Here is a 23724-nt window from a genome sequence, read left to right on the forward strand (position 1 = left end):
TTTATTACATGATAATGAACATGATATACATCTGACTTTCAGACATGTTAATCACCATATGTAGATCAACAATGCTAAAAATCTAGATTACTCATAGTGTTGGCACACATTTGCATTTTGGAATGAAGTGGGTAAATGCAGTCAAAAGAAAAACCTTCCTCTGGCGATAGTAATTTGAAACATTCAAATATATACAGCAAAAGATTGATAAAGTCATCACCTTCTCCAGCCGCCTTTTATAAATATAAATAAAACATCACAGCAATAATGTCTAGCACAATACAACAAAGAAGAGCCAAGGAGCTACAGGGAGTATGAAGGGGCCTTAAAATGCAGAGTGAACAGTAAAAAAAAAAAAAACTGGTGGATGCTAAATTACACACACTTATCCACAGTCTTTGTACTCGCACGGGCTTTAAGTCTTTGCTTGGCAAAACTGGATACAGTATTTTGTCCTACATACTTTTTCTTACAATGGTTCTTAATGAGCAGTTTTCTTGTGGACTGTATGTGAAATGATTTTCAAACATCCTTCTCCAGGTAGTTCCCATCTAACTGTAGGAAAGCAGTGTGATTGGTACTTTTAATAGCACAAAACAAACCAGACTTCAGATTCCTTCAGTTGGCGTCCACAGGTATCCACAGACAGGCTAATAAGTTGCATTGATTCTGTTAGAAACGGTTATTTTAAAGCAGGGCGATGGGTTTGCTGCTGGCGGGTGCGCCCATGTACTGGGATGACAGGGGCTCCTGGGAAGTGTAGGAAGCGTAGAGGCCTGTCACCTGCACATCTGACAGTGGCAGATTTGCTCCAGTGGAGGCAGGAGGGAGGTTGGCTGTTACCAAATCACAGTCTGATAGTCGCAGGGGTGAGTTACTTAAGGTACCCAAAGCATCCAGGTTAAAGCTGTCATCCTTGATTTCCTCCCACAGATTACCTGAGCAGATAGAGAGGTTTGTTCTCTGATGCAGCAACACTTGAAGTATCTAGTAAACAAAAAAAAAACAGGCCTGATACTTTGAATGTATTTACCTTGAAGGGCAAAGTCCACGATGCTAGGGTCCAGTGCATCCACCTCTGTATGCATATCACCATGCACGATGTAGAAAACGTCTGGGGGCTTGCCGGGCTGCTGGGTGAGTGGACTCTGGGAAAGGTCAGGGACTGCATGGAGGGGAGGTGTCTGGGCCGGGGCAGGGGACATGGGTGCAAGACGGGCCTGCGCCTGGAGCTGGGCCTGAAGCTGGTGGTGCTGGTGCATGGGTAAACATGGCAGAGACAGTGTGACTATAGGTTGAGGCTGCATCTGGGCTGGGACAGGCAGCGGGAGGCCTGTTGGACAGCTGGGAATCCGGCCCATGGTGGGCTCTAAAGCCTTACGTCTGCAGTTCTCTGGGCGGTCTGTGATCAGTTTGTCCAGCTCATCTGAAAGGAACAGAACCGGTAATGAGACCAAGCAAAAAAACAATTTTCTCAGTTCTGATCTCAATTTTCAGAAAGGGTATTAGACTTCTTAAATTTAACAAAATACATTTCTGACCTGGGTTAGCCATGCTGCGGTGGATGGCTGGAAGGTCCTTGCGTTTCCACTTCTGCATCTCTTCCTCCATCTTGTCAATTTTGGCAGGGTTCAGTGCCCATAAGCAGCCCTTACGGGATGCGCTGCTCGTCTTGTTCTCCACTTTCTCAAAGCATTTGTTTAAGGACAGGTTGTGTCTGACGGAATTTTTCCATCCATCAGGTGCTGTCTGCAGGAAGAGAGGTAGTGTAAAATTGGCCACATTCTTTATCTAGAAAGCCCTTTTCTGTAATATCAATGGTATCCTACCTTGAAATAAGGAAAGTGTTCCTTCATAAAGCTATAGATCTCACTGACTGGGAGGCTGCCAGTTTTGCTGTTCTTCAGAGCCATGGCGATCAAACAGCTGAGAAGAAAAATTATTTCGATGACGTTTGAAGCAGATTGGGTGAAATGCAGGAAATGTGGTGCATGTTTTTGTTTTACTCTAGCCAAGTGTTTGTGTGCTGACCTGTAGGAGTAGATCGGCTTTGGGAAAGACTTGGGCTGCAGATCCTGTTCTTGTGGAGCCAAACGAGGGTGTGAGAATAGACTTTGGTTGTTGAAAGAGACATTGCTATAAAGCCCATCAGTTGAACCCTAAATGAGAGGAGAGAAGAAGGAACGGTGTCATTCATCATTTCTCTGTTGATAAAATCAGACTTTTCAATAATTATGTTACCTGTTGTCCAGTTTGGGTTAGAGAGTACACCTGCTGTGGTGTAGGCTGGTAGGCTGAGGTAGGGCACTGGTATCCTGGAGAGGGCATGCCATTCATGGAGAATGGAGACATCTGAGAAACAAATGCATGGACATTTTACACTAAACTCTGCATGTGTCATAAAGCATAAAATTTATTTCTTGCAGGGCTGTTAAAACTCACACTTCCGCTGTGGGTGTTAATGATGTTGATTCCCAAAGGGCTGTGCTGCATGTTGCTCTGGAGGTGGAGCATGGAGCCCTGTCCCGTTGTCACTGATATATTGCTCAGCTGAGCTATAAAGAGGAGCATCCAAACTAGTCTTAAAGTAAATGTTTACCCAAAAACACGAGTTATTTCTGTTGATTGATGTTTGTTGTGTTTTTTTTTAATTTTAAGATGATGTTTATGGAATTTGGTTTGTGGTGCTCATAGCACTAAAAATACCTCATGGAAGAAGCTCAGCTACAGCTTTTAAAACTGTTATATGGCTACAAATGACACCAACTGACTTATTTTTCTGCACAGTGATAGAAAGTTCTCAATTGACCAGTACAAGGTTGGAGAATTAGTCTTGTAGGTATACATTTCATTATGTTAGCTACCGGTAGTATAACTGAACTTTGTTTTGTTAACACAAACAGCTCATCTTGTGTTTTCATTTCTCTTTATCTTTCAGCATACTTCATAGAACTGTGTTCATATCTGCAGAGGCCAGAAATCCAGAAGAATCCAGCACTCCTGCCTTGTCCAATCAGGAAGGTGATGTGGTTTTTGAATGTTGCACTGTCACCTCACCTGTCTGTTGCTCCAACATGCTGCCCTGGGAAGGCCCGTTACTGTGGCCTCGGCTATCAGCCATCTGCTGTAGTCGGGGCACATCCACAGAGGTGAGCCATGACAGAGACTGCAGGTCCCCAGGGAGGTCCTCCTCCCTCAGCTGGGAGGGGTCCGTGGTCAGAAGCCTTCAAGAGAGGAGGAGGGGGTCGATTTGGGGCGTTAGTACGGCTGTCATCTCGGACACACGTAGACCACAAGTGGGATTTGAATCTAAACACTTGATATAACATTTTGTCCCTTAAGGTCAAAACCACTGATGAGCATGAATGTGGGGAAACAGATGAAAGCTGCTCCTTGAAGCTGTGTATTCTTCATGCCATCCAGGGTTTACCATAAGAAGACTGACTACAAGTGTTATTTAGCAGGGGCAGTTTTAATCAACACTGAGGGGGTTAAACAAGCTTTTCATTCAGAGCACATCATCTGTTGAGAGTGACACACTGATCTTAGTTTCCATTAGTTCTGTTTTTTTTTTTGAAGAATGTGAATGCAAAATTGAAATAGGAAATAAATTTTACACAGTAGATTTTTGAACACATCATTGTATAAACCTTGTGCTAGAAAGTTGGATAAATGTAGGATTTTTGTTTAACCAGTGAGCTGCTGGTTCCAATCAGCTTTCAGTCATGACTTTTATGTGGTGAGCCTCAAAAAAGACGAAAGAAAAGGGAGGAATCCTCTTGAATCCCTCTCCAGTCTTCTCAGCACGCACGCACTTACTGGGCAAGGGTTTAGTAATTGGGGTCGCTATGACAACACATACTATTCAGTTATTTAGTGGGTCTGTGGACAGTGTAGGAGTATACCCCCTCATACACACACCCCACATCTCCTAATAAAAAAAAAAAAAAATCAACCCTGTGTCAGGTGACCACAGCCTCTCCTTAACCATTGGCTGAATCATAAGTAAACAATGCATGAGATCATTTGAAACATGGGACAGCAGCACATGTTGCCTCCAACAGTTGGCCTTGTCTATTGAAAAATGATCACCTATTGTGTCTCAAACGACAAATCTGCCCAGTGGCACGTGGCTCTATTGTCTTCCCCAGATCCTTCCTTGATTGTCTCTGTCGTTCCTTTTCTTTACCCAGACCTTGCATTAATCTGCTGGAATGACAGCCCTCACATAAGAGGAACAAATAGGATGCCATCTGCTTGCCTGTCCCTTTCCAGTCTCTATCCTGTTGCCCCCAGCCCCCCTCCATCATCCTCCCCATCATCCCTAAATGGGGAGATCAACAGAGCCCTGGGCTAGAGGGAGTGCAAATGTAGTTTGAGGTCAGGGGCTCTGTGTTTGTCATTTGAATAAGTGACATCACTGCAGCCAAAAATCTGCAGCATACATCCTCAAACACCACTGCATGTGCCAGGATTCTGAGTGGCCATCATCTTGAAGCAGGCGGCATTATAAAACTTAACACCCTGCAAAGTATCACAGTGACACTGGAGCTTTGAAGTTGGCATTAGCCTTTGTGAAAATGACTTCTATTCCTTTCTCTGCCTTGCTGAAGAAATAATTTTCAAGTGTAAAGTGAAGGTCTATGACTAGTTAAATGTTGAAAGTGCTACAGTTGCAGAGACATTTTTCCTTTTTGTCTTTTAAGCTATAAAAAGCACAAAAGTAGATTTGTATACACTGTGTATGTGTGGATCAACTATGTAAAATATTTGCTATTAGCCAGTGTTTTACATTGTTGCTTCACAAATCTACAGAAGGTTACAATTATCAATTATAAATGATGGCACATTTTGGGGTGTTCTCACTTCCCCTCCTGTCTAACAGCAGCACATAAATTGTTCACTGATGCAAAACGTGTAGAGCTGATGTCTCCATGCATCATCCAAGCCTTCCCAGAGTTTCAGCAACATGAAATATAGCACCCCTGCCTCCCTGCTTTTCTAATTGGGAGCCACTTGTGCACACTGGTGACCCAGAGCTCCCCATCTCCCCCTGAGCCGGCAGGCCAAGAGGTTCAGGCTCTCCTTGTGCCAACAGCGGGAGTGTAAACAGAGCTGATGGTTTCTGACAGATCCATTCAGACTGAAAATCATTTATTCTTCAGGATTTTTTCCTCTCTCCTTTTTCATGCAACTCCGATGCACAAAAAGAGCTGTCTGTCTATTTTAGATTAAACGGATTAGACAATTTGTTCCATGACTCTTTGCAAAACACCTTAAGGGATTTGATTAATATAAACATGCCTTTTATCTATTGAGGCATTGCAGATTTGATCCTGAGTGTTTTTGACAATATGAAACAAAATATATGTGGGTTGTTTACAGCTTGAAAACCCTGGAACTGTTTGTCCTAACATAACTGAACAAGTTTTAAATCAGAGGTCTCTCTCACCTGTAGTCTTGTGGAGACGGATGGTGCCCAGCATTCTCAATTATTCCTGACATCCTGGATGTTATTCCACCTTCTATCATTTCCTGTGATATGTGATATGTCTGCATTGAGATAAATAAAATTAACATTCTCTAGTTTATGCCCTCAGTGGCTCTTCAAGCGGAAATGTAAAAGTAGTTACTACAATAAAAATATTCAGAGTCTTCTTTAGTAAATAAACAGACTGTATGTGCTAAAATGCCCCATAAAAAGCCAACATTCTAGACCCAAGAATAAAGCTCAAAAATAAATTTATAGTAGAAGCCAACATTTTATTTCTGAAATCAGGATGCCTTGTTGAAGCCAAAGCCCATTTTACTGTTAGACTGTTTTTGTTCCCCTTAATTCTCAGAAATAAAAAAAATAAAAATGCATAGAACAAACAGAATCATATAGATTTGTACTCAATAAACATTCAGTTCTACGGTTTACATAACAGTTCTGTCACATTAATGCAGCATAGATTTAAATGTCTTCATTTACCTACAGAGAAAATTATGGCTAAAGTCTAAAATCATTAAAATGTCAATTGGTTTATAAAGACGCTAAAACAGAAAAATCATAAAACAAAATCACCTGTTTTGGATGATACTGAAGATTGTGTGAGCCAGTCGTGAGCCCCTGTACTGTATTTCACGGTGTTGCCCTTGATTCTCCAGAAACCGTTTTTAAATTTCCCTCTCTGGAGCTGTCCAGCTCTCTGACATGCGCAGTGGAGCCCTCAGCAGAGCTCCCACTGGCCCGGGGGGCAAGAGGATCCCATGAGTTTGACAGATGCGGTGCCTGCTAACAGTCCCGACAGTATCCACACTTCCCACAGCAAGTGCAGGAGTAGCGATATTTGTCTCTCAGTTTCTGGGGGCTTTGTGTCTCAGTGCGGTCGTGGTGCGCTCCTCCACTGCATCCAACAGCAGCAAAACGCGTTGGTTGCATCAGAAGTCAGGCCATTAAGGCATTGTAGTCCTCTTATTTGATAATTATTAAAGAGATCAAATCGCATATATAAAGGAATTTCCTGGACTGTCTTACCCTATCTTGTGCTCTTGTTCTCCAGCTGCACACAGCTGCGCCCTGTGCGTCTCAATCAAACACAAAATACGAGTTCAGGCCCAAACCCTGCTCAAGCTATTTGAACAGTATGGCAAAAATGTTGAGCATTTTAAAGTTGTGGAACCGGACTGCGAAAAGGACAGAAACAAAGGCAATAGAAAACACCTGGCTTAAACGAATAAAGGAAGAATAATAATTAAACATTTTGTTATACTATATCCTTCTGTCAGGTTATTCCCAGGAAGCTGCCTCGTAAAGGTCTAAGACGATGTGAGTCGCTACTTGTGGTGGCATCTGTGTGTGTGTGAACTTTTTTTTTTTTTAAGGGAAGTGCTTGTAGATAATTTGCTTCCCGCCGCTGTGGCCGCGTCCTGCGCCTCTCAGCAGTGGGAAAAGAAGCCGGGGAGGCGCCAATGGGGAGAACAGGGGGCCGGGTGAGCTGCAGCAGGACGCGGAAAAGTCTCACACTCGTCTGGAGAGCAGGTCCACTTAAGGAAAAAAACCCTGTGGCATGAAGACAGATAGAGTGCTGTCTTGGCCAGTCCAGGAAACATAATGCCCCAGATCCAAATGAATTGTTAAAAAAAACTTAATTATAGGCTAAATATGCATTTCATTGTAATGTATGCACAATGGCAGATCTTTTATTAAAAACAAGAAGCATGTGACCGTTTGTGTAACTATTTGGAATGCCTGAACGAATGCAAAACCATCATTAAAAACTGAATAAGTTTAAAGTCCACTGAGGTCAAGGGTGCCCCCATGCAAAAGTTTAAGCATTATTTATTTGTGCAAGAAACTGGGTTTCCAACCCGTATGTCTCACTTTTACAATTTGATGGCTTAAAAATGACAAAACGATTTTACCATACGGAGCTCCACAAATCGGTGAGTGAAAAGGTTTTTTTCCACCGGTAATGCCGGGAACTAAAGCTTCAGGTATGATACTACCATATTTGAATGTGAAACCTGTTTGAGATTAAATTTGCAACCGGAAATTAAAGAAGAACCCCTTAATGTCTGTAGGGAGACTGCACAGACAGCAGTATCAGTCCCATGGGACGCTACAGATGGTAAATCGGCCCGTCACAATAGGCACAATCAATGATTGCATGCATGAAGGCAACGGACAAAAACAAGACCATCCTGAGAGAGAGCGGATCCTGGAGGTCCTAAAACCCGCGGGGTTCATCTGGTGACAGGAAAGAAACTTTGGAGCAGGGCGTGCTCAAGAGCTGGTGATGGACATAAAGACGATGGTGATCCTATAGCCCTAATTAAGTTGCCAGTATGACCATAGCATATCAATGCCACAGGTTCACACTGGTCTTCAGCAACATATTCTGATTTAAGTTACTGCTGGGTAGCGTGTGACCTGCTCACCAGGGATCAGTAAAGTCGTATGATTATATTGCGTTTAGTGTTATTGCAACCGAAGTTACTGCATAAATGTAGTGGAGTAAAAAGTATTATATGTGCCTCAGAATTGTAGTGAAGTTAAAGTATGAAGTGGAAATACTCAAAGTACCTCAAAAGCGTCCTTAAGTACGTACTCAGGTAAAAGTATAGTTACTTTCCACCACTGGTAGAAAGGCATTCAATTTACAGATGATTATCCAATTTTATAGTCACTTCTGTCTTAAAATACCATTACATACACTATGTATGTAATGTGTGTTTCATTCAGCATTTCTTTTGAGTCTATTTATGAGCACTGTTCATCTCCGTAATGCAGTTTTGTTGGATGCGTTTTCCCTCCACACCACAGTTCTTTCTACATCACCACCAAAAGTGACCCTCAGGCCTTTCCCTGTTGCTAAATTACAGAATTTGTCATGCAGTGGAAAAGCCAATCCCGGCCGGCAATTGGGCGAAGGCGGGGTACACCCTGGACAGGTCGCCAATCCATCGCAGGGCTAAAAGCAACATTATGAGCTTCTAAAAATGTTGTTTTAATGTAGGGTGTTTCTGTTATTCTGTCCCTGTGCACCTATGCATGCCTTTAGTAAATCATGGTGATTTAAGTAAAACATTTATTGATGGCCATGTTACATATTTAGGACTGTTAAGGTAATGACAACAACCTGTGGGCAGCTCTGAGACCCATGAGAGCTCAGGATCACACAGTGACTGCTATCCTCTCTCATGCCTGTTCAGAGCAATAGGGAAACAATAGGCTCACCATCTGAGGGTTGGCCTGAGTTTGTAGCCTGTGTTTTTGTCTTACACTAAATGATTAGTCAGAACACCTCAGACCCTCTGAGAACGAGGTCGGCTCAACCCTCTAATCTCCTCTGCAGGCAGAGACACAGTGTCCTCCAAAATAGCATCCCACCCAATGTGACCCTCTGGCCACACAGAGGAAGCTGCTGCCAGCCATTCCTAGCCAATGAGCAGCATCAGGGTCCTGCCAAATACTTTATTTACCCACTGAAGCTTTAACCTGGATGGAGCAGAGTGTCAGTCAACGACAAATTACAGAAGGTTTCAGTGACACCTTCACAGAACAAGACTTGGCTAAATGATGAATAACACCAGCATTAAGTTGTATATGTAGTGTTATGTGTTCATTTCACAACTTTGCTGTAAAACAAGGGTGTAATACTTTTAATGTTGAATGATATCATAGTGTACTGAAAGTGCAACTCAACATGACTGAGGTTATTATGTAATAAAAAAGGAAGCCAGCAGTCATAACAGTGTGTCAATCAGCCAGCAGGCACAACAGACCTAAATGTCCTCACTCTGTGGCTAAAATACTTTTTTGGTCCTCACTATATAGCAAGTACAAGAACACACACACACACTCAAAAGGGCCATTTGTTATTTCAAAGATGAATATTTCTGCTTTCGATATTGTAATGTTTTATTTAAGTCATATTTTCAATGCAGGATTTTTATTTCACAGTATTGTACTGCTAGTTTTCCTTCGGAAAGTAAAGGATCTGAATGCTTCTTCCACCAATATCAAACTTCAGCCATCTGTTTGCATGTAGTGAACAATGGAGAGTTTGAGCCTCAGCGGGTGTTTTATGCACAGACAGCGTATGGATCAATCACAAATATCCCTGCAGGTCTCATCACATCATCCTCTTCTGTTTGACAGGGTGGACCACAGACTGCTGGACTTCCCACTCCTATTGTCCTGAAGGATCACAGAGAAGCCTATCTTTAAGGTTTACACAGGTCAGTGGTGCTGACTTTTGAGTGACCTGTGTCAACACCACGGCTTCTGGTCGGTCCTTTTTAGTGCCCTAAAGGGTAAAGATGAAGCAAAAGTCCTCTTCGCCTTCACAGCTGATTGAGCGTGAAGAGCCTCGATTCCAAAAGAGCTCTCATTTACTTTTTATGCGCTACAGCAGGCACATGGTGTCCCCTCAAGATGGCACTTAGACATCCCTAAGTCAAGTTGTCTGAATTACCATGGATTTAATTTTAGCAATGATCTTTCAGAGGTCATGTGGGCTGACAAATATTTTATTCCTGGTGTGACAGTGGGTGTTCTGTTGTTATTGTGAAATTTGTCAGTCCAAGGTAATGCAATATGGACCAAGGCCTCAGGGTGCACAGAAAATGAGAAACTGTCTAATAGAATAACAAAGTCTAGCTGTAAGCACAATAATGTTCCTGTATATAGCTGTCTTATTTCAGAAGCAAGACTAAGTAAAGTGTCCATTACAGAGTATGAAGTAACCTTTCTGACCCAGCACTTTAAGAATAAAATGATGATGGGGTCCAGCCTTCGTTACGCTGCTCTGAAAAATTCAGATTTGAAGGAGATGTCCAAAGAAAGGGATAGGGGAAGAAAGAAGGTTTTTGGGAAAAGAAGAATTAGATAGGAAGAGAAAGAGATAAAAAGGGAGAGAACGGTGAAATGGAGACAAAATAAGACAGGGAGACGAGCGGGAGGGGGGGATAGTGGTGTGATGTGAGTGTTATCATCAGCTCTCATTCTCAGCATGGAATCTATAATGGGAAAATCAACCTCTCTGACTCCTGTGTAATTGGATTTGCCGGGTCTCGTGCTGAATCAGAGCCCAGTGGGTAGCACAAAGCTTGTTAAGATTGGACAAGCATGGCTGGGCTGCTGGGCCTGGGGAGAGGTGGGGCAACGGCACAGGTAACCTTGACAACTTTTCTGGAGTGGCGAGTGAATAATTCACATATGTTGGACATTCATCTGGTTGCCCATTATAGCCATTTGACTGAATGCTTTCCAGACATTAATCAAGCCATAGACAGGGTGGAACCTGAGCATTTCTCATATTTAGATTGCAAGGGAAGAGAAACTTGACACCTGGGTTAACTTGAAGATAGGTGCTTGTTTTCTATGTGTAGTTACCAGGTTGCAAAGTTAAACACATTATTACTCCCACCCAGTATCTTACCACAAGGTGTAGCTACTTCAACATGTGGCTGTTTTTATACACAAACGAAAACAGGCTAATATTGTTGAGAAATTTCAAGTCATTGATGATATATCCACTGTTAATGAATACAGACAGCCTCAAAACAAAGTCCAGGCTGAAGAATTTCCCCACCATGAGTCAGTGCATGATTAAGCATCTAGTTGAAAGTATTATATTCAAACTGCAGAGATACTGTATATGTAGCTTTGTGTTCCTTTTGTACCGCTGTTCTAGCCTTGTTTGTATTCATGCTGCAGCACGGTTTTAGGGAAAGCAACGTTCTCTCAGTGTAACTACTCTTTTAAGTAGTCGAACCATCTCCTGTCGATTTCAGTGGTCTTGTCAAAACTGTTTTGCATGTGCATACTTTGTGTTATTTGCAAAGATTTCTGAGGAACCTTTTTTTTTTATTGATAGGATTGTTTTACAAGTTTTTTTGGTGAGTGGTAGTGTATATTTGAAATATTACTGCATTATGATATGTTTTATGTATTTTAATGTCATATTTTGTTGTGGATTTTATTGTTTCACCTGGGTGCAAGAGAAATGTCCCCTTGGGTGCAATGAAGTTATAGGCCAATTACAGACTCAAGGGACACCCTGGTGGCCTGCGGCTTTAAGGCAATGACCACAAATTGCATCGTCTCTGGTCTGGCCAAAGATCTTGTGCATCCCTTCATTCATTTATTCATTCCCATCCATGTCATTCCTTCCTTACCCTACATGTAATTGTTTTCACCCCAGCAAAAAATTAGGAGTTGGTGATTAGATTGTCACGTAGTCATCTAATCAAAGATCACCAACCTTGGCTGTGCCAGCAGGGGGAAAGAGACTGGGGACTTCTTTGCCGTTGGTTGTGATGTAATGGAGCTTACAGATACAGAGAAGGAGACACAGAGAAGAAAGAGAAATGGAACAGGGGGATGGTTGGATTGCTGTGGTTTGGATCTTGTTTCTGTATCATTATGTTACACTCAGTAGAGCAGTAGATACCCAGGTAAGCACTGAATAAGATCTCTGTCCCTCCACCTCCCATGACATAAATGATTAAGCACCAAACCCACAGTGCTCTAAGACTGGGTAAAGATGATGTGCATACACAGAATCACACACACGGCATCATCAGCCCTGTACTACTACCACATCCCGGATGAATGAGCTACTAGAAAGAACACAGAGGACAGCAAATGTGTTTTTTACTAGCATTATACAAACAGCGCTTTTGCCAACTAACTGTCAAGAATCCAGTGTTTACAAGTTTACCAACTGTCTCTATGCAAGCAGACACAGGTGGAAACGCCATTCTTGTTTAACTTCACAGGAGAGAAGGGATTTTTCCCCCAGTTTGGACCCTTATTGAGATTTTGCATTTGACTGCAGAATAATACAACTTCAGAAATGCAGGTTTGAGTTTTTGTTTGTGTTGTAAAAATGTCATATGTTTGCTCTGTCACCAAACCTGCTTTATTTCATTTCAAATCGGTTGTTGCAGTTTATCACAGAATTGATAAGCTTGAAAGTTCAGTGTGAATTTATGTTCTGTGAGTGACGCTGAGACCAGTGCCTTGTTTCCCAAAGGCGTCTTCAGGCTGAAATAATCCTAGTGCCATTATAATTCTAGGTATCTTAATACAAAAACTTGAAACAGGTAGAAACAGTTTGAACAAAATCTGCCTACCAGTACCTCTAACGGTCACAATATCTTTATATCTTGTTTGTTTGTTAAATTTGTTTAAAACAAACTCATTATAAAAACATCCATTTGAGTTTTTTGTGGGGATTTGTGTTGGGCCATTCCTGATGTCCTGTAGTCTTCACTGGTTACTCAGCATCTGCACATGTACAACATAATGCATTATGCACTGGAAATGCTAGTAGGCAGACTTTATCTTCGGTCTGGGTCAGGCTAGCTGTTTCACCCATTTATGTTTCTGTCTTTCTATGCTAACCTAACTAGGAGCTGGCTGTAGACCTTTGGGGTTAAGTGAAGATATTACCAACATGACAGATAATCAGGCAGAACCCCCATCCCCACCTCGTCTAAATCTACCTTTACGTCTCACACAGATGTCACTCTGTCTCAGGAGACACTGACACTCTAGACCACGATGAGGGACCATCTCTTAATTAAAATACACGTGCTTGTGCACTGAGATAAGGCAATTCACCTGATCTGACAGTGGCTTAGTGGATTCATTACATAATTATTCTTTCCGCCGTGCATCAGTTTTGGTTGTTTATTGTTTAACTATAACTAGAATTACAATCCAGTCCACTTGGTTTGTATAATATAGAGCTACAAATAACACATGCATGGGGAAAACTTTTTTTCTATAGTCACATGCTTTCTTCAACTCGGGCTTTCTTGACATTCTGGACTGAGAATGGCCATTCAGTGTTCAGCCTTTCTAGCAGTGTGTTGTTAGAAAAGAAATACCTGCAGGACACCAAAGGAAACCTGAATGGAAAACAATAGACCTTTAGATTTTCTTCAGTGCACTGAATGAAAGCCTAAAACATTGGCATTATTATCACCACTGAATTCCTTAATCCTCCTCTTGACAGGAGCTTATCTGTTCATGTTATTACTTGTAATACTGTATGGCAGATCCCTAAGTCACGCTGTCCCAACATATTGTCTGTTTGTGCTGCCCTGAGAGAAGTTTGTTCCCATGAAGAAAGGAGGTGTCACACATACACCAAACCAGCACCACTACCATCACATTGCCAGATTGATTCTGACGTCCAAAAAGGGGTTTCTTCACTGATATTGTTCACCTGTCTCATTGGCTTAAAATGGGTGGGGGGTGTTCTAGGGGCTATGGGAAGGGGGTCGGGTGAGGGATATTGGTGGGGACACAGGGTAAGGGGCATTGTTGAGGAGAGGGGTGAGAGCACTGGGGGTGCAGGTCTGACAGATGGAAAAAACACTCAGCTGACTAGCCTCCTCCATCCTTGCATGGGGCCCCATGTGAGCAAAGTAATGAAGTCCAAATTACAGCACAGGATTGCTAAGAACAAGCCTCTATTGTTCGCCCTCGGGGCACACTAAATGAGTGTCACAGCAAGCAGCGGGGCACAGACCGTTACTGCACTATTTAGTCTGCCCTGTTGTCTCAAGACGTCCCTGTTTCAGAGGTTCTCAGATCAGACAAATACTGCTCCCCTCTTTCCCCCTCCTTCACCTTCATCCTTCCTCTGTACAGCCAACCCCTCCCCAACTCCTCACCCCAAAATAGGCCAAATCTCATCTATTGTGTTTTGACTGCTTAGTGTGAAATTCACTGTGACGTTAAATGTTTTCTAATGAATAATTACTGAATGGATATGCAGGGGGAATATGTGTAATGGATTGTAGACTGCATTTTAAAGATGTCTTTTTTGTCTCTGCTCCATGGTATTGCAGGACAAAAACACTTGGCCTTTCTCAGAAGAATAGAGGGCCATAGGTGAAGGATAGAGGCATGGGAGGATGGGGGACGGAGGGCTTTGTGTCAATTAGATCCAATGGATTATCTTTTTTTTTTTTTATGTTTTTACATAGAGAGTTCAGAATCAAAGGATTTCTGCTTCCAAAGGAGAGAGGGAAAAAAGTACAAAACCAACAAAAGCTGTGAAAACCTTTGGTCTAAGTGTTGATGCTGAGAATGCAAAACAGATTGGTGGAATTTTTCCCACTACGCTTCATAAATGTGCTGCTGTTTTGGGTTCCCTGAGTCCATTTGCACAGTGTGTTGTGTTTGGTTGGTGCATCGGCTCTAGAGAGCTATGGGATTCCAGCCAAAGTCCCTGTGTGATGTGTAACGATCATTAGCTTCTGTCTGTTCATCTGCACAATCACAGAGCTTTGCTTCAAAGACACATAGGACCTCTAGACCTCTTTCCACAATAGAACTAATAGGGACCATGTTTGTGCTTTTTCTGGTGCTTTTTTTCACCCCCATTCCCCACACCATTCATCCAGCTGCATTTGTCAAAATACAAAACAAGAATTTAGAATATCATCGTTATGCCTGCAAAAATATGTCACATCTGTTTTTGGTGCTTTGGGAGAGTTTGCTTTCTTAAACGTGCAGGATTAACCTTAGCTATACATGCACATATTTATGAAGTTATTAACTCAAACTTAAATTATGTGTTGCATGTGCAATGGTGCTGTAAATGTGTTTAGAACTGTAAAAATCTGCAGATATGATGCTGAACACCAGGAATTTGCACTTAAACTTTTAAAAGTTGGTCCCACTGCTCTGAGGCTGTGCCTTTTTGCACAGGGTCAGCTGGACATGGAAGGTGCCCTGACTGCCAGGGACCGAGTTGGAATCCAGGATTTTGTCCTTTTGGATGAAACCACAGAGACAGCCTTCCTCAGCAACCTCAAGAAACGCTTCTGCAAAGATCTCATCTATGTGAGTCTGGGAAAGGACTACTTAAAACCTACCATCAACAAACATGTGCACATCTTTAATGCATAAATATAATAACTTTTAACTCCTTCTTTTAGACCTACATTGGCACATTGTTAGTGTCTGTCAATCCCTACAAACAGCTGGATATCTACAATAAGAAACAGATGGCTATCTACATGGGTGTCAACTTTTTTGAACTTCCACCACACATGTGAGTGTACAATCTGCATCTGTGATGTGAAGATACTGGTGCACGTCTGTGAAAACATACAGTGTCTGACTAAAACACTGAACCCCTGACACTCCAATTCATCAATTCACATGTGAAATACTATTATTACTCTGTATCCCTGCAGCTACGCCTTGGCAGACAATGCCTACCACACCATGTTGACAGAGTTTAACAATCACTTCATCCTCATCTCTGGTGAGAGTGGAGCAGGGAAGACTGAGGCCTCCAAGAAGATTTTGCAGTATTATGCTGTCAGCTGTCCAAGCACCACTCTGCTGAACACTGTCAGGGACAAAATGCTCATGTCCAACCCTGTACTAGAGGTCTGATGTTTACTTAATATTATACAACTGATTTTAATTACATGCCAAAAAACAGGTCACACTAACATGTATGATGTGCTTGTGTTTTCCTGCAGGCTTTCGGGAATGCAAAAACATTAAAAAATGACAACTCAAGTCGGTTTGGGAAGTACATGGATATTCAGTTTGACAGCCAGGTGAGGATTGGGGGGCAGAGTCACAGAAATGTGCTTAAGATAGATCTTAAGAAATTACTTTAGACAAAAAAAAAAGTTAAGAAGAAGAATCCTCTTTTATTGTCATTGTAATGCGTACAATGAAATTTTGTTTGGAGCCAAGGGCCCCGGGCCACTGCATGCGTATGCGCTGCCATCACGGGCAACTTGAGGGTTCAGTGTCTTGCCCAAGGACACTTCGACAGAAGAGAAGAGAAGAAGAGAAGCTTTCTTGTTTTAAAATTCCAGAATTTGCCTTGACCTTTGCAACCTACTCATAAGTTCTTACAAATGTGTCAAATAGATCTTTCTCTCTTTCGATCATATACTTACTTTGGTACGGTAACTTGGAGATGGTTGATTGTGGTCTAATTTCCATACATCAATCCATTATCTATACCACTTATAGATAATGGGGGGGGGTTGAAGCCAATCCAGCTGACATTGGGTGAGAGGCGGGGTACACCCTGGACAGGTCGCCAGTCTATCACAGGCCCGACATGTACACAAACGACTACACACACCCACACTCGCTCCTACAGGCAATTTTGAGTTGCTAGTCAACCTAAGTCTGTGCAGATTCTTAGTCATCCAGGTCATAGTAAGGTGAAAAAAACTTTCTAGGTCGAAGATGTTTCACCTCTCATCCAAGAGGCTTCATCTGTTCTGACTGACTGACGTTGAGCCGGAGATATTTATAGTTTTAGTTGATAGTTTTTCTCCAAGAACATGGTTGAACATGCAAACTCCGCACAGAAAGGCCCCAGGTTGGCCCGGGATCAAACCTGGAACCTTCTTGCCGTGAGGCGACAGCACTAACCACCGCACTGCTGTGCCGCTCCGTGGTCTAATTTGTTGCCTTATTTTTATTATCGAAGGCATAAGTGAAATAAAATGACAAACGTTTAACAGTAAAATATTTATCTTAAATGCTACATTGATTTGGAAGAAAAGGTTCAAATCAGTTAGAAGCATATTTTTCAACAATTTTAATACAAGTGCAACTTTATCATCATGTAGAACAAATTAAAGAACTTCTCTCATGGTTCAAGGTTCAATTTATTCATCTAAAAAAACAGAAATTACTGTCTCAAATAAATAAATAAACAAACAAACAAATAAATAGAGGACGGTACACTAATTCTGATGAATACCAATATTTCTTTCATAGGATTGAAAAAGTAGCTTTCAATAAGCAGATGCTTAATCCTAAAAAGATGGTTTAAAATTGGCCACTGGACCACAGGCTATGTTTTTTCTGCAAGTTGTAGAGCTGCTGTCTTTAGGATCATGATGCCCTTAGGGAGACGCTGTGGGAGGTCATATCCTGAACTACCTGCTGGAGAAGTCGAGGGTTGTGCATCAGAATCATGGGGAGAGAAACTTCCACATCTTCTACCAGTTAGTGGAAGGAGGAGAGGACAACCTGCTGCAGCAAATGGGTCTGGAGAGAGGCTACCAGCATTACAGCTATCTAACACAAGTATGCCATTGACCCTGCAGATTCAAGACAGTAGTAGTAGTAGTAGTAGTAGTACACGTTGACAGTCTGCTGTGATGTTAATGTTTCTGACAGGGACAGTGCGCCACTGTGTCTTCCATTAATGACAAAAATGACTGGAAATCTGTCAAAAATGCACTGCAAGTCATCGACATTGATGAGATTACCTCTAATGTAAGTTGCATGCTTTTGCTGATGTTCCTATTTAAATGACCACTCATCCATGCTAGTTTTGTATTACCTTAAAAATATTTATTCTGGGTAGCACTTGTTTGGAATCATTGCAATCGTCCTCCATTTGGGGAACATTCACTTTGACTCTGACAATAAAGGCCATGCCCTCCTGAACAACAACGCGGAGCTACACTGGGTCTCAAATGTAAGAAGACAGCTCTAATTATTCTCCATATATTCATTATTACAAAAAGTCAAAGAAGACACTCACTCTGTGATTTTTCTTGACAGCTACTAGGGGTAGATGCTTACACTCTTCAAGAGGGACTGACATTCAAGAAGATTGACGCCCATAAAGATCAGGTGCAAGCAAATGTCCTTCAGTTTTATTAACTGTGTTTCTATTTAAATGTTCTATATAGTGTCAGATATACACTTATGGTTTTGTCTCACTGTAAAGGTCCTCAGCCCGTTCACACTTGATCATGCCGTCTACGTCAGAGATGCCCTGGCCAAAGCCATGTACGGACAGACCTTCACCTGGCTGGTCAACAAGATCAATGATTCCATGGAGAACAAGGTGCGAAGAAGAGTATGTGAGAAACTGAAGGTAGTGAGGATGACTACCGACTGACTTTAGAGTGTCAAATCTTTTTCTCCAGGACTCTTCCAGGAAGACTGTGATAGGGCTTTTGGATATATATGGATTTGAGGTTTTCTATGTAAACAGGTAGGCAACAATATTTTCCAATTTCTTACACTGTGGCACTGCTTTGATTATGTTTCATACCCTGTTGAAGGCTGAGTTAAGCCTTTTTAACCAGTAACAGCTGAGATTGACTACTACCATGAATTTATAAGTGATTCTGTGATGATGTGATGATGGACTTTTTTTTTGATGATGATGAGCTTGACTTGTTTGTCACGACCCTTCTTCCTCAGTTTTGAGCAGTTCTGTATAAACTACTGCAATGAGAAGCTGCAGCAGCTTTTTATCCAGTTGACACTCCAGGCTGAGCAGGAAGAATATGAAGCAGAGAATATTGAGGTAAACTCATTTACCTGAAATGCAAAAACTTGGGGAGGACAAAGGATGAGTGACTATGATATTGACTGGCTTTGAGGAGGTCCATTTACAATCTTTTTTAAATTTAAATAATTTGTTCCCAGTGGGAGCCAGTACAGTTCTTCAATAACAAGATCATCTGTGATCTGGTTGAGGAAAGACACACAGGAATCATTTCCATACTGGTGTGTACTAGCTGACATAGAGTATACAGACTACTCAGCAGCTTATAAAGCCAACAGTGCTACTGTAATATATTGCCATGTGAAACCATGTTCTGTGTTAATAAACGTCCTGCAGGATGAGGAGTGTCTCAGACCAGGAGATGCCACAGACCTCACCTTCCTGGAGAGACTGCAAGAAAAGATGGGAAGTCACCCTCACTTTGTCACGTGAGTTGACTGAACCTACCAAACAATCTAAAAGAAATTATGCGTGATATTTTTTGTATTTGTTAAGATAAAACCACCTTTTTAAAATGGCAGTGGAATACTTTTTATAACACCATATTCACACTTGGTTGTTTTAATTAAATACAAATACGTCTAAATGATACTGTGCAAGTATCAATGATCTACTGACTGGTGTCTTGTGAGTGAGTTGACAGTGAGCTGAGAGCAATGAGGATTCTTCTATAAAGCCTTTCACTCTTCATGCATCCATATTTCTCTGACTGTAGGCACAAGCTGGCTGACAAAATGACACGTAAGACTCTGGAGAGGGGAGATTTCCGTCTCTTGCATTATGCTGGGGAGGTCACCTACTGTGTTGTGGGTAAAAGGAACCACAAGCTCAAGCCCTGTTACACTAACATCTAAATCTTTTTATTGTTAAATGACAAACAGCCCTTAGACTCTTACTGTTTTATTTGTCTGTGATATTCTAGGTTTTCTGGACAAAAATAATGACCTGTTATACAGAAACATAAAAGATGTAAGTCTGCAATTTTGTACTTTATATTATATGAGACAAAGATACAGTATATGATATTTGGCAAACAAATGTTTAATTATCAACATTATGGTACATTTTATGTGTATTAATGTTTGTGTTAACCCACCTTCTCATAGCTGATGTGTCAGTCTAAAAATGCCATAGTCAAAGAGTGCTTTTCCACGATGGATCCAGACAACAGGCGAAGACCAGAGACAGTGAGTGTCCGTCTCCCTCATCTGTACCAACAACAAATCAGATACATCAGTTAAACTATGTTTCATCCTCAGGGCTATACAACAGCTCAGACTTGAATACATCCTAGATCTTTTTTGGCATTAGAGTGCAGAAGGAGGTCTTTTCATACGCAGTGACAATTAAGAGATGACATGGTGCAAACCTGCAACCATATCATCAAACAATTTACAAGGCTCATAAAAACACTAAATGTACTCAAGGAAGGATTGTAGCCCAGAAGGGACAAATGTAATACATACATTTTTTGCAGAGTAAAAAAATGCATGCAATGTACAAAGAAACAAATGAGCCAAAAACTGTCATGATTAAGCCATATGTATCTGACAGATGAACTGTGGGGGGTTATTACCCTCATGTTGTATCTGTAGGTGGCGACCCAGTTTAAGAGCAGCCTGCTGAAGTTGACAGAGATCCTCATGGCTAAAGAGGCCTGGTACATACGCTGCCTAAAATCTAATGAGTCCAAGCAACCAGGTACTTTAATTAATAGAAAGTACATGCAGCTGTTTTGTTAACATGATGGAGATGTTTGACTGATGATGATCCTTGTCCCTGTCACACAATCACAGGTCAGTTTGACGAAGCACTGATCAGGCACCAGGTGAAGTACCTGGGTCTGATGGAGCACCTCAGAGTCAGACGAACTGGTTTTGCTTACAGACGCAAATATGAAGACTTCTTAAAGAGGCATGAAGGATCACAGAGCTTGGGCCTTATGCTTGATTTTTAAATTAAAAACCTCAGTTCAAGTAGTTCCTTTCCAGTACATTTAAGACAAGCTGAGTAAGTTGTTTGCTGCATCTTACAGATATAAACCACTGTGTCCTGCCACATGGCCTCACTGGAGAGGAGACCCTGCTGATGGAGTGGAATTGCTAGCTCAACATCTGGGATACTTGCCATTTGAGTACAAAATGGGACGGTGAGGACAGCACTTACTAAATACAGCTGAGCAAAGGCAGTTTAAGCCTGGAGTAACCAAAACACATTTTTTCTTACCAAAACAGTACCAAAATATTCATCCGTCACCCAAGAACACTTTATGCCACAGAGGATGCTTATGAAAAATGTAAACATGAACTGGGTGAGTGCAAATCAATTGCGATTCATTTTCATTCATCACTAGCTGCATAGTGATTTACTTTTATGCTTTGAAATTGCAGCAACAAAGCTACAGGCCAAATACAAAGGATACAGGACAAAGGGGGAATTCAAGAAACAAAAAGAAGCAGGTAAATATCACAACACGTGATCTAGACCAGAATGTACTATACGGATTTGTTATGTGAGTAAAAGAAAATTGCACACCCTGTATTATATATTTTATCCTCAGCCACTAAGATTGAAACATGTTGGAGAGGAGCGCAGGCTAGGAAGGAGAGGGAGAAGAGAGAATGGGCTGTCAAAGTCATCAGGAAGTAAGAAAAAAGATGAAAGTCTTACAATATCATTGCACAGCTAGTCTCAAGGTTAGTGTCACATTTTCACTTATACTATAGTTTACACTCTGTTTCAGATTCATCAAAGGTTACATGACCAGAGGGCAGGCAAAGGTCACTGATAACTCAGAATACCTGGCCTTTGTGAAGCAAAGTTACTTGAACAGGCTTAAAGACAATCTACCAAAGACTGTTCTGGATAAAACCACCTGGTTGTCTCCACCAGCTGTGCTGACAGAGGTACAGCGATTCATCAGCTTCATTGTAAAGCACATTAAACAGAAGCTAACTTTTTAATTTGAGCCTGTGCATCTTTTTGTTCTTGTCAGGCATCAGAGATACTGCGTAAGCTTCACTACCGTCTTATGGTGCGGAAGTATGTGAAAGGAATCACACCCCAGAAAAAAGCACAGGTAATACACACATTATATAAAACTGGATTATCATCTGTAGTGTCTGTGATGGTTAACTTTTTATATTCTGTCCCATCAGCTTCAACTGAAGGTTCTTACCAGCTCCATCTTCAAGGGCAAAAAGGACAGTTATCCACAGAGTGTGGCTCAACCGTTCATGGACACCAGAATCAGTAAGTATCCGATACATTCACACACAGTGACATTTTATTTTGACTAATCATTTCTGACATCGTTTTATACTTCTAGGTGAAAACGACATAAATGCGAGGGTCATCCAGATGATTCGCCATGAGCACATAAAGGTAATGTCAGTATACACCCAGAGGAAATACAGCACCACATTAAACATGACTCACTGCATTGTATTTTGTGTTACTGCAGTATAGTGTCCCAATAATTAAGTATGACAGGAACGGCTTCAAACCAAGGCCACGACAGCTCATCCTCACCCAGACAGCTGCGTATGTGATAGAGAAAGCTAAGATCAAACAGAGAGTGCTGTACACCGCTCTCAAAGGTCAGGCCATTATGACAATACAGTATACTGTACATTTCGCTTGCCATCAGGGATGTTTTTATATACTAAAACATCTGTAATGTTCTCATTTCAGGCATTTCTGTCAGTAACTTGACTGATGGCATGATTATTTTCCACGTCACATGTGAGGACAGTAAACAGAAGGTATGTAGATATACAGCAGATATTTGGGGTTGTCAGAATTGCCTTTTTTTGTACAAATATGGCACTGAATGTTTATTAATAGTGTAGATGTAAATGATCAAATGTGATGGAACAAATCCAACCCTTATAAATGTTTTTATGTTTTCTTAGTACAAATTAAACAGAGATAAAGAGTGAACATAAATCATACAGCACATTTACACAGAGCTGTCTTCAAATATTTTCAGGTAGAGGTTATTTAAAAGTTGCATATAAAGTGTTTTTTTATGTAAGGTCCTTTTGTCTGGTTGTTCCAGGGGGATGTGGTAATACAGTGTGACCACTTGTTTGAGCTTTTGACCAAACTCATGGTCATTGCTAACAAACAAAATGCGATCCAAGTGGTTCAGGGAAGGTGAGTCTGTGTCTAAGACAGAAATGTAGAGATGAGATTTGATATGTGCATTAATCTAAAATACTTGTGCTCACATTGATTTTCAGTATCAAGTTTGAAATCCCTGCAGGGAGAGAGAGAGCAGTGGACTTCAGCACTGGGCAAGAGCCAATGGTATACAAGGGCAACAACGGACATCTGATGGTGGTGAGATGAGTGTTATGATGAAGAATGGATGTACTGATGTGTTTGCTCATGCTCTGGTCTAAAATTCATCTGCAGACAAAGAGGTACAACATGAATCAAAACTGTTTGTCACTGCAGGTTGCCACTCGAGCTAGGGCCCGGTAACGTGTGCGGCTCAGGAGGAGCTACACAAGAAGCCACTGCATTTTTCATCAGGAGACCCCTATATAGAGGATCGTCATGTCGGCTGGAGACACACCTGAGGAGAAGCACTTTATGAACCCTGGATGAGATGAGCTTGTTGGTTGGACATCAACACATAATTTATCTATGCATAACAGTGATAAATCAGAAGTACTGCAACCAGAGTTACATTTTTAGTCATTCTGTTTAAGAGTTTGTCTGTTGTTTTGTAAGCAAAGGCTTACAATGGACTGTAAATCATTAATTTACAAAACTATTTTAATGTGCAAACCACAACATTACTCAAACTGCTTCAAGGAATCTGTAAATCTGATTACAAAACAATGAAGCCATACGTATCATTATTTTGTATGTTCACTGGGAATGTGAAAATGAACAGAACAAAACA

General features: G+C 41.4%; 2 protein-coding genes across 5 annotated transcripts; one reads left to right on the forward strand and one right to left on the reverse strand.

The window, feature by feature from the left end:
• Positions 1-14: 14 nt before the first annotated feature.
• On the reverse strand, positions 15-7193 carry foxn4 (forkhead box N4). Of its 3 annotated transcripts, none has more exons than XM_020594314.1 (9): positions 6068-7193; positions 5453-5553; positions 3058-3224; positions 2443-2555; positions 2242-2352; positions 1830-2159; positions 1542-1749; positions 1034-1426; positions 15-938 (listed from the first exon to the last, which is right to left on the reverse strand). In XM_020594314.1, exons 2-9 carry the CDS (start codon positions 5530-5532, stop codon positions 688-690), a joined length of 1653 nt encoding a protein of 550 aa, XP_020449970.1. In that variant the 5' UTR covers positions 5533-5553; positions 6068-7193; the 3' UTR covers positions 15-687. The 3 variants fall into 3 exon arrangements, with proteins under 3 accessions (XP_020449970.1, XP_020449971.1, XP_020449969.1); XM_020594315.1 differs by having other exon boundaries at positions 1830-1926; positions 2032-2159; positions 5453-7193; XM_020594313.1 differs by having other exon boundaries at positions 5453-7193.
• Positions 2518-23701, forward strand: myo1ha (myosin IHa). 2 transcript variants are annotated; one of them, XM_020594311.1, is made up of 34 exons: positions 2518-2587; positions 2939-3021; positions 9647-9726; positions 15221-15355; positions 15451-15566; positions 15712-15910; positions 16006-16086; positions 17408-17587; positions 17681-17779; positions 17871-17984; positions 18071-18142; positions 18240-18359; positions 18442-18509; positions 18722-18827; positions 18950-19030; positions 19146-19237; positions 19525-19619; positions 19732-19778; positions 19916-19996; positions 20405-20510; positions 20606-20723; positions 20845-20958; positions 21044-21120; positions 21200-21268; positions 21370-21454; positions 21553-21715; positions 21805-21888; positions 21968-22061; positions 22138-22193; positions 22273-22408; positions 22503-22573; positions 22870-22967; positions 23054-23153; positions 23271-23701. In XM_020594311.1, exons 4-34 carry the CDS (start codon positions 15233-15235, stop codon positions 23295-23297), a joined length of 3072 nt encoding a protein of 1023 aa, XP_020449967.1. In that variant the 5' UTR covers positions 2518-2587; positions 2939-3021; positions 9647-9726; positions 15221-15232; the 3' UTR covers positions 23298-23701. The 2 variants fall into 2 exon arrangements, with proteins under 2 accessions (XP_020449967.1, XP_020449968.1); XM_020594312.1 differs by lacking the exons at positions 22503-22573; positions 22870-22967; positions 23054-23153; positions 23271-23701 and having other exon boundaries at positions 2567-3021; positions 22278-22346.
• Positions 23702-23724: the final 23 nt, after the last annotated feature.

This window comes from Monopterus albus, unplaced genomic scaffold, assembly GCF_001952655.1.
Source record: "Monopterus albus unplaced genomic scaffold, M_albus_1.0 scaffold23.1, whole genome shotgun sequence".
Classification (NCBI taxonomy): Eukaryota; Metazoa; Chordata; class Actinopteri; order Synbranchiformes; family Synbranchidae; genus Monopterus; species Monopterus albus.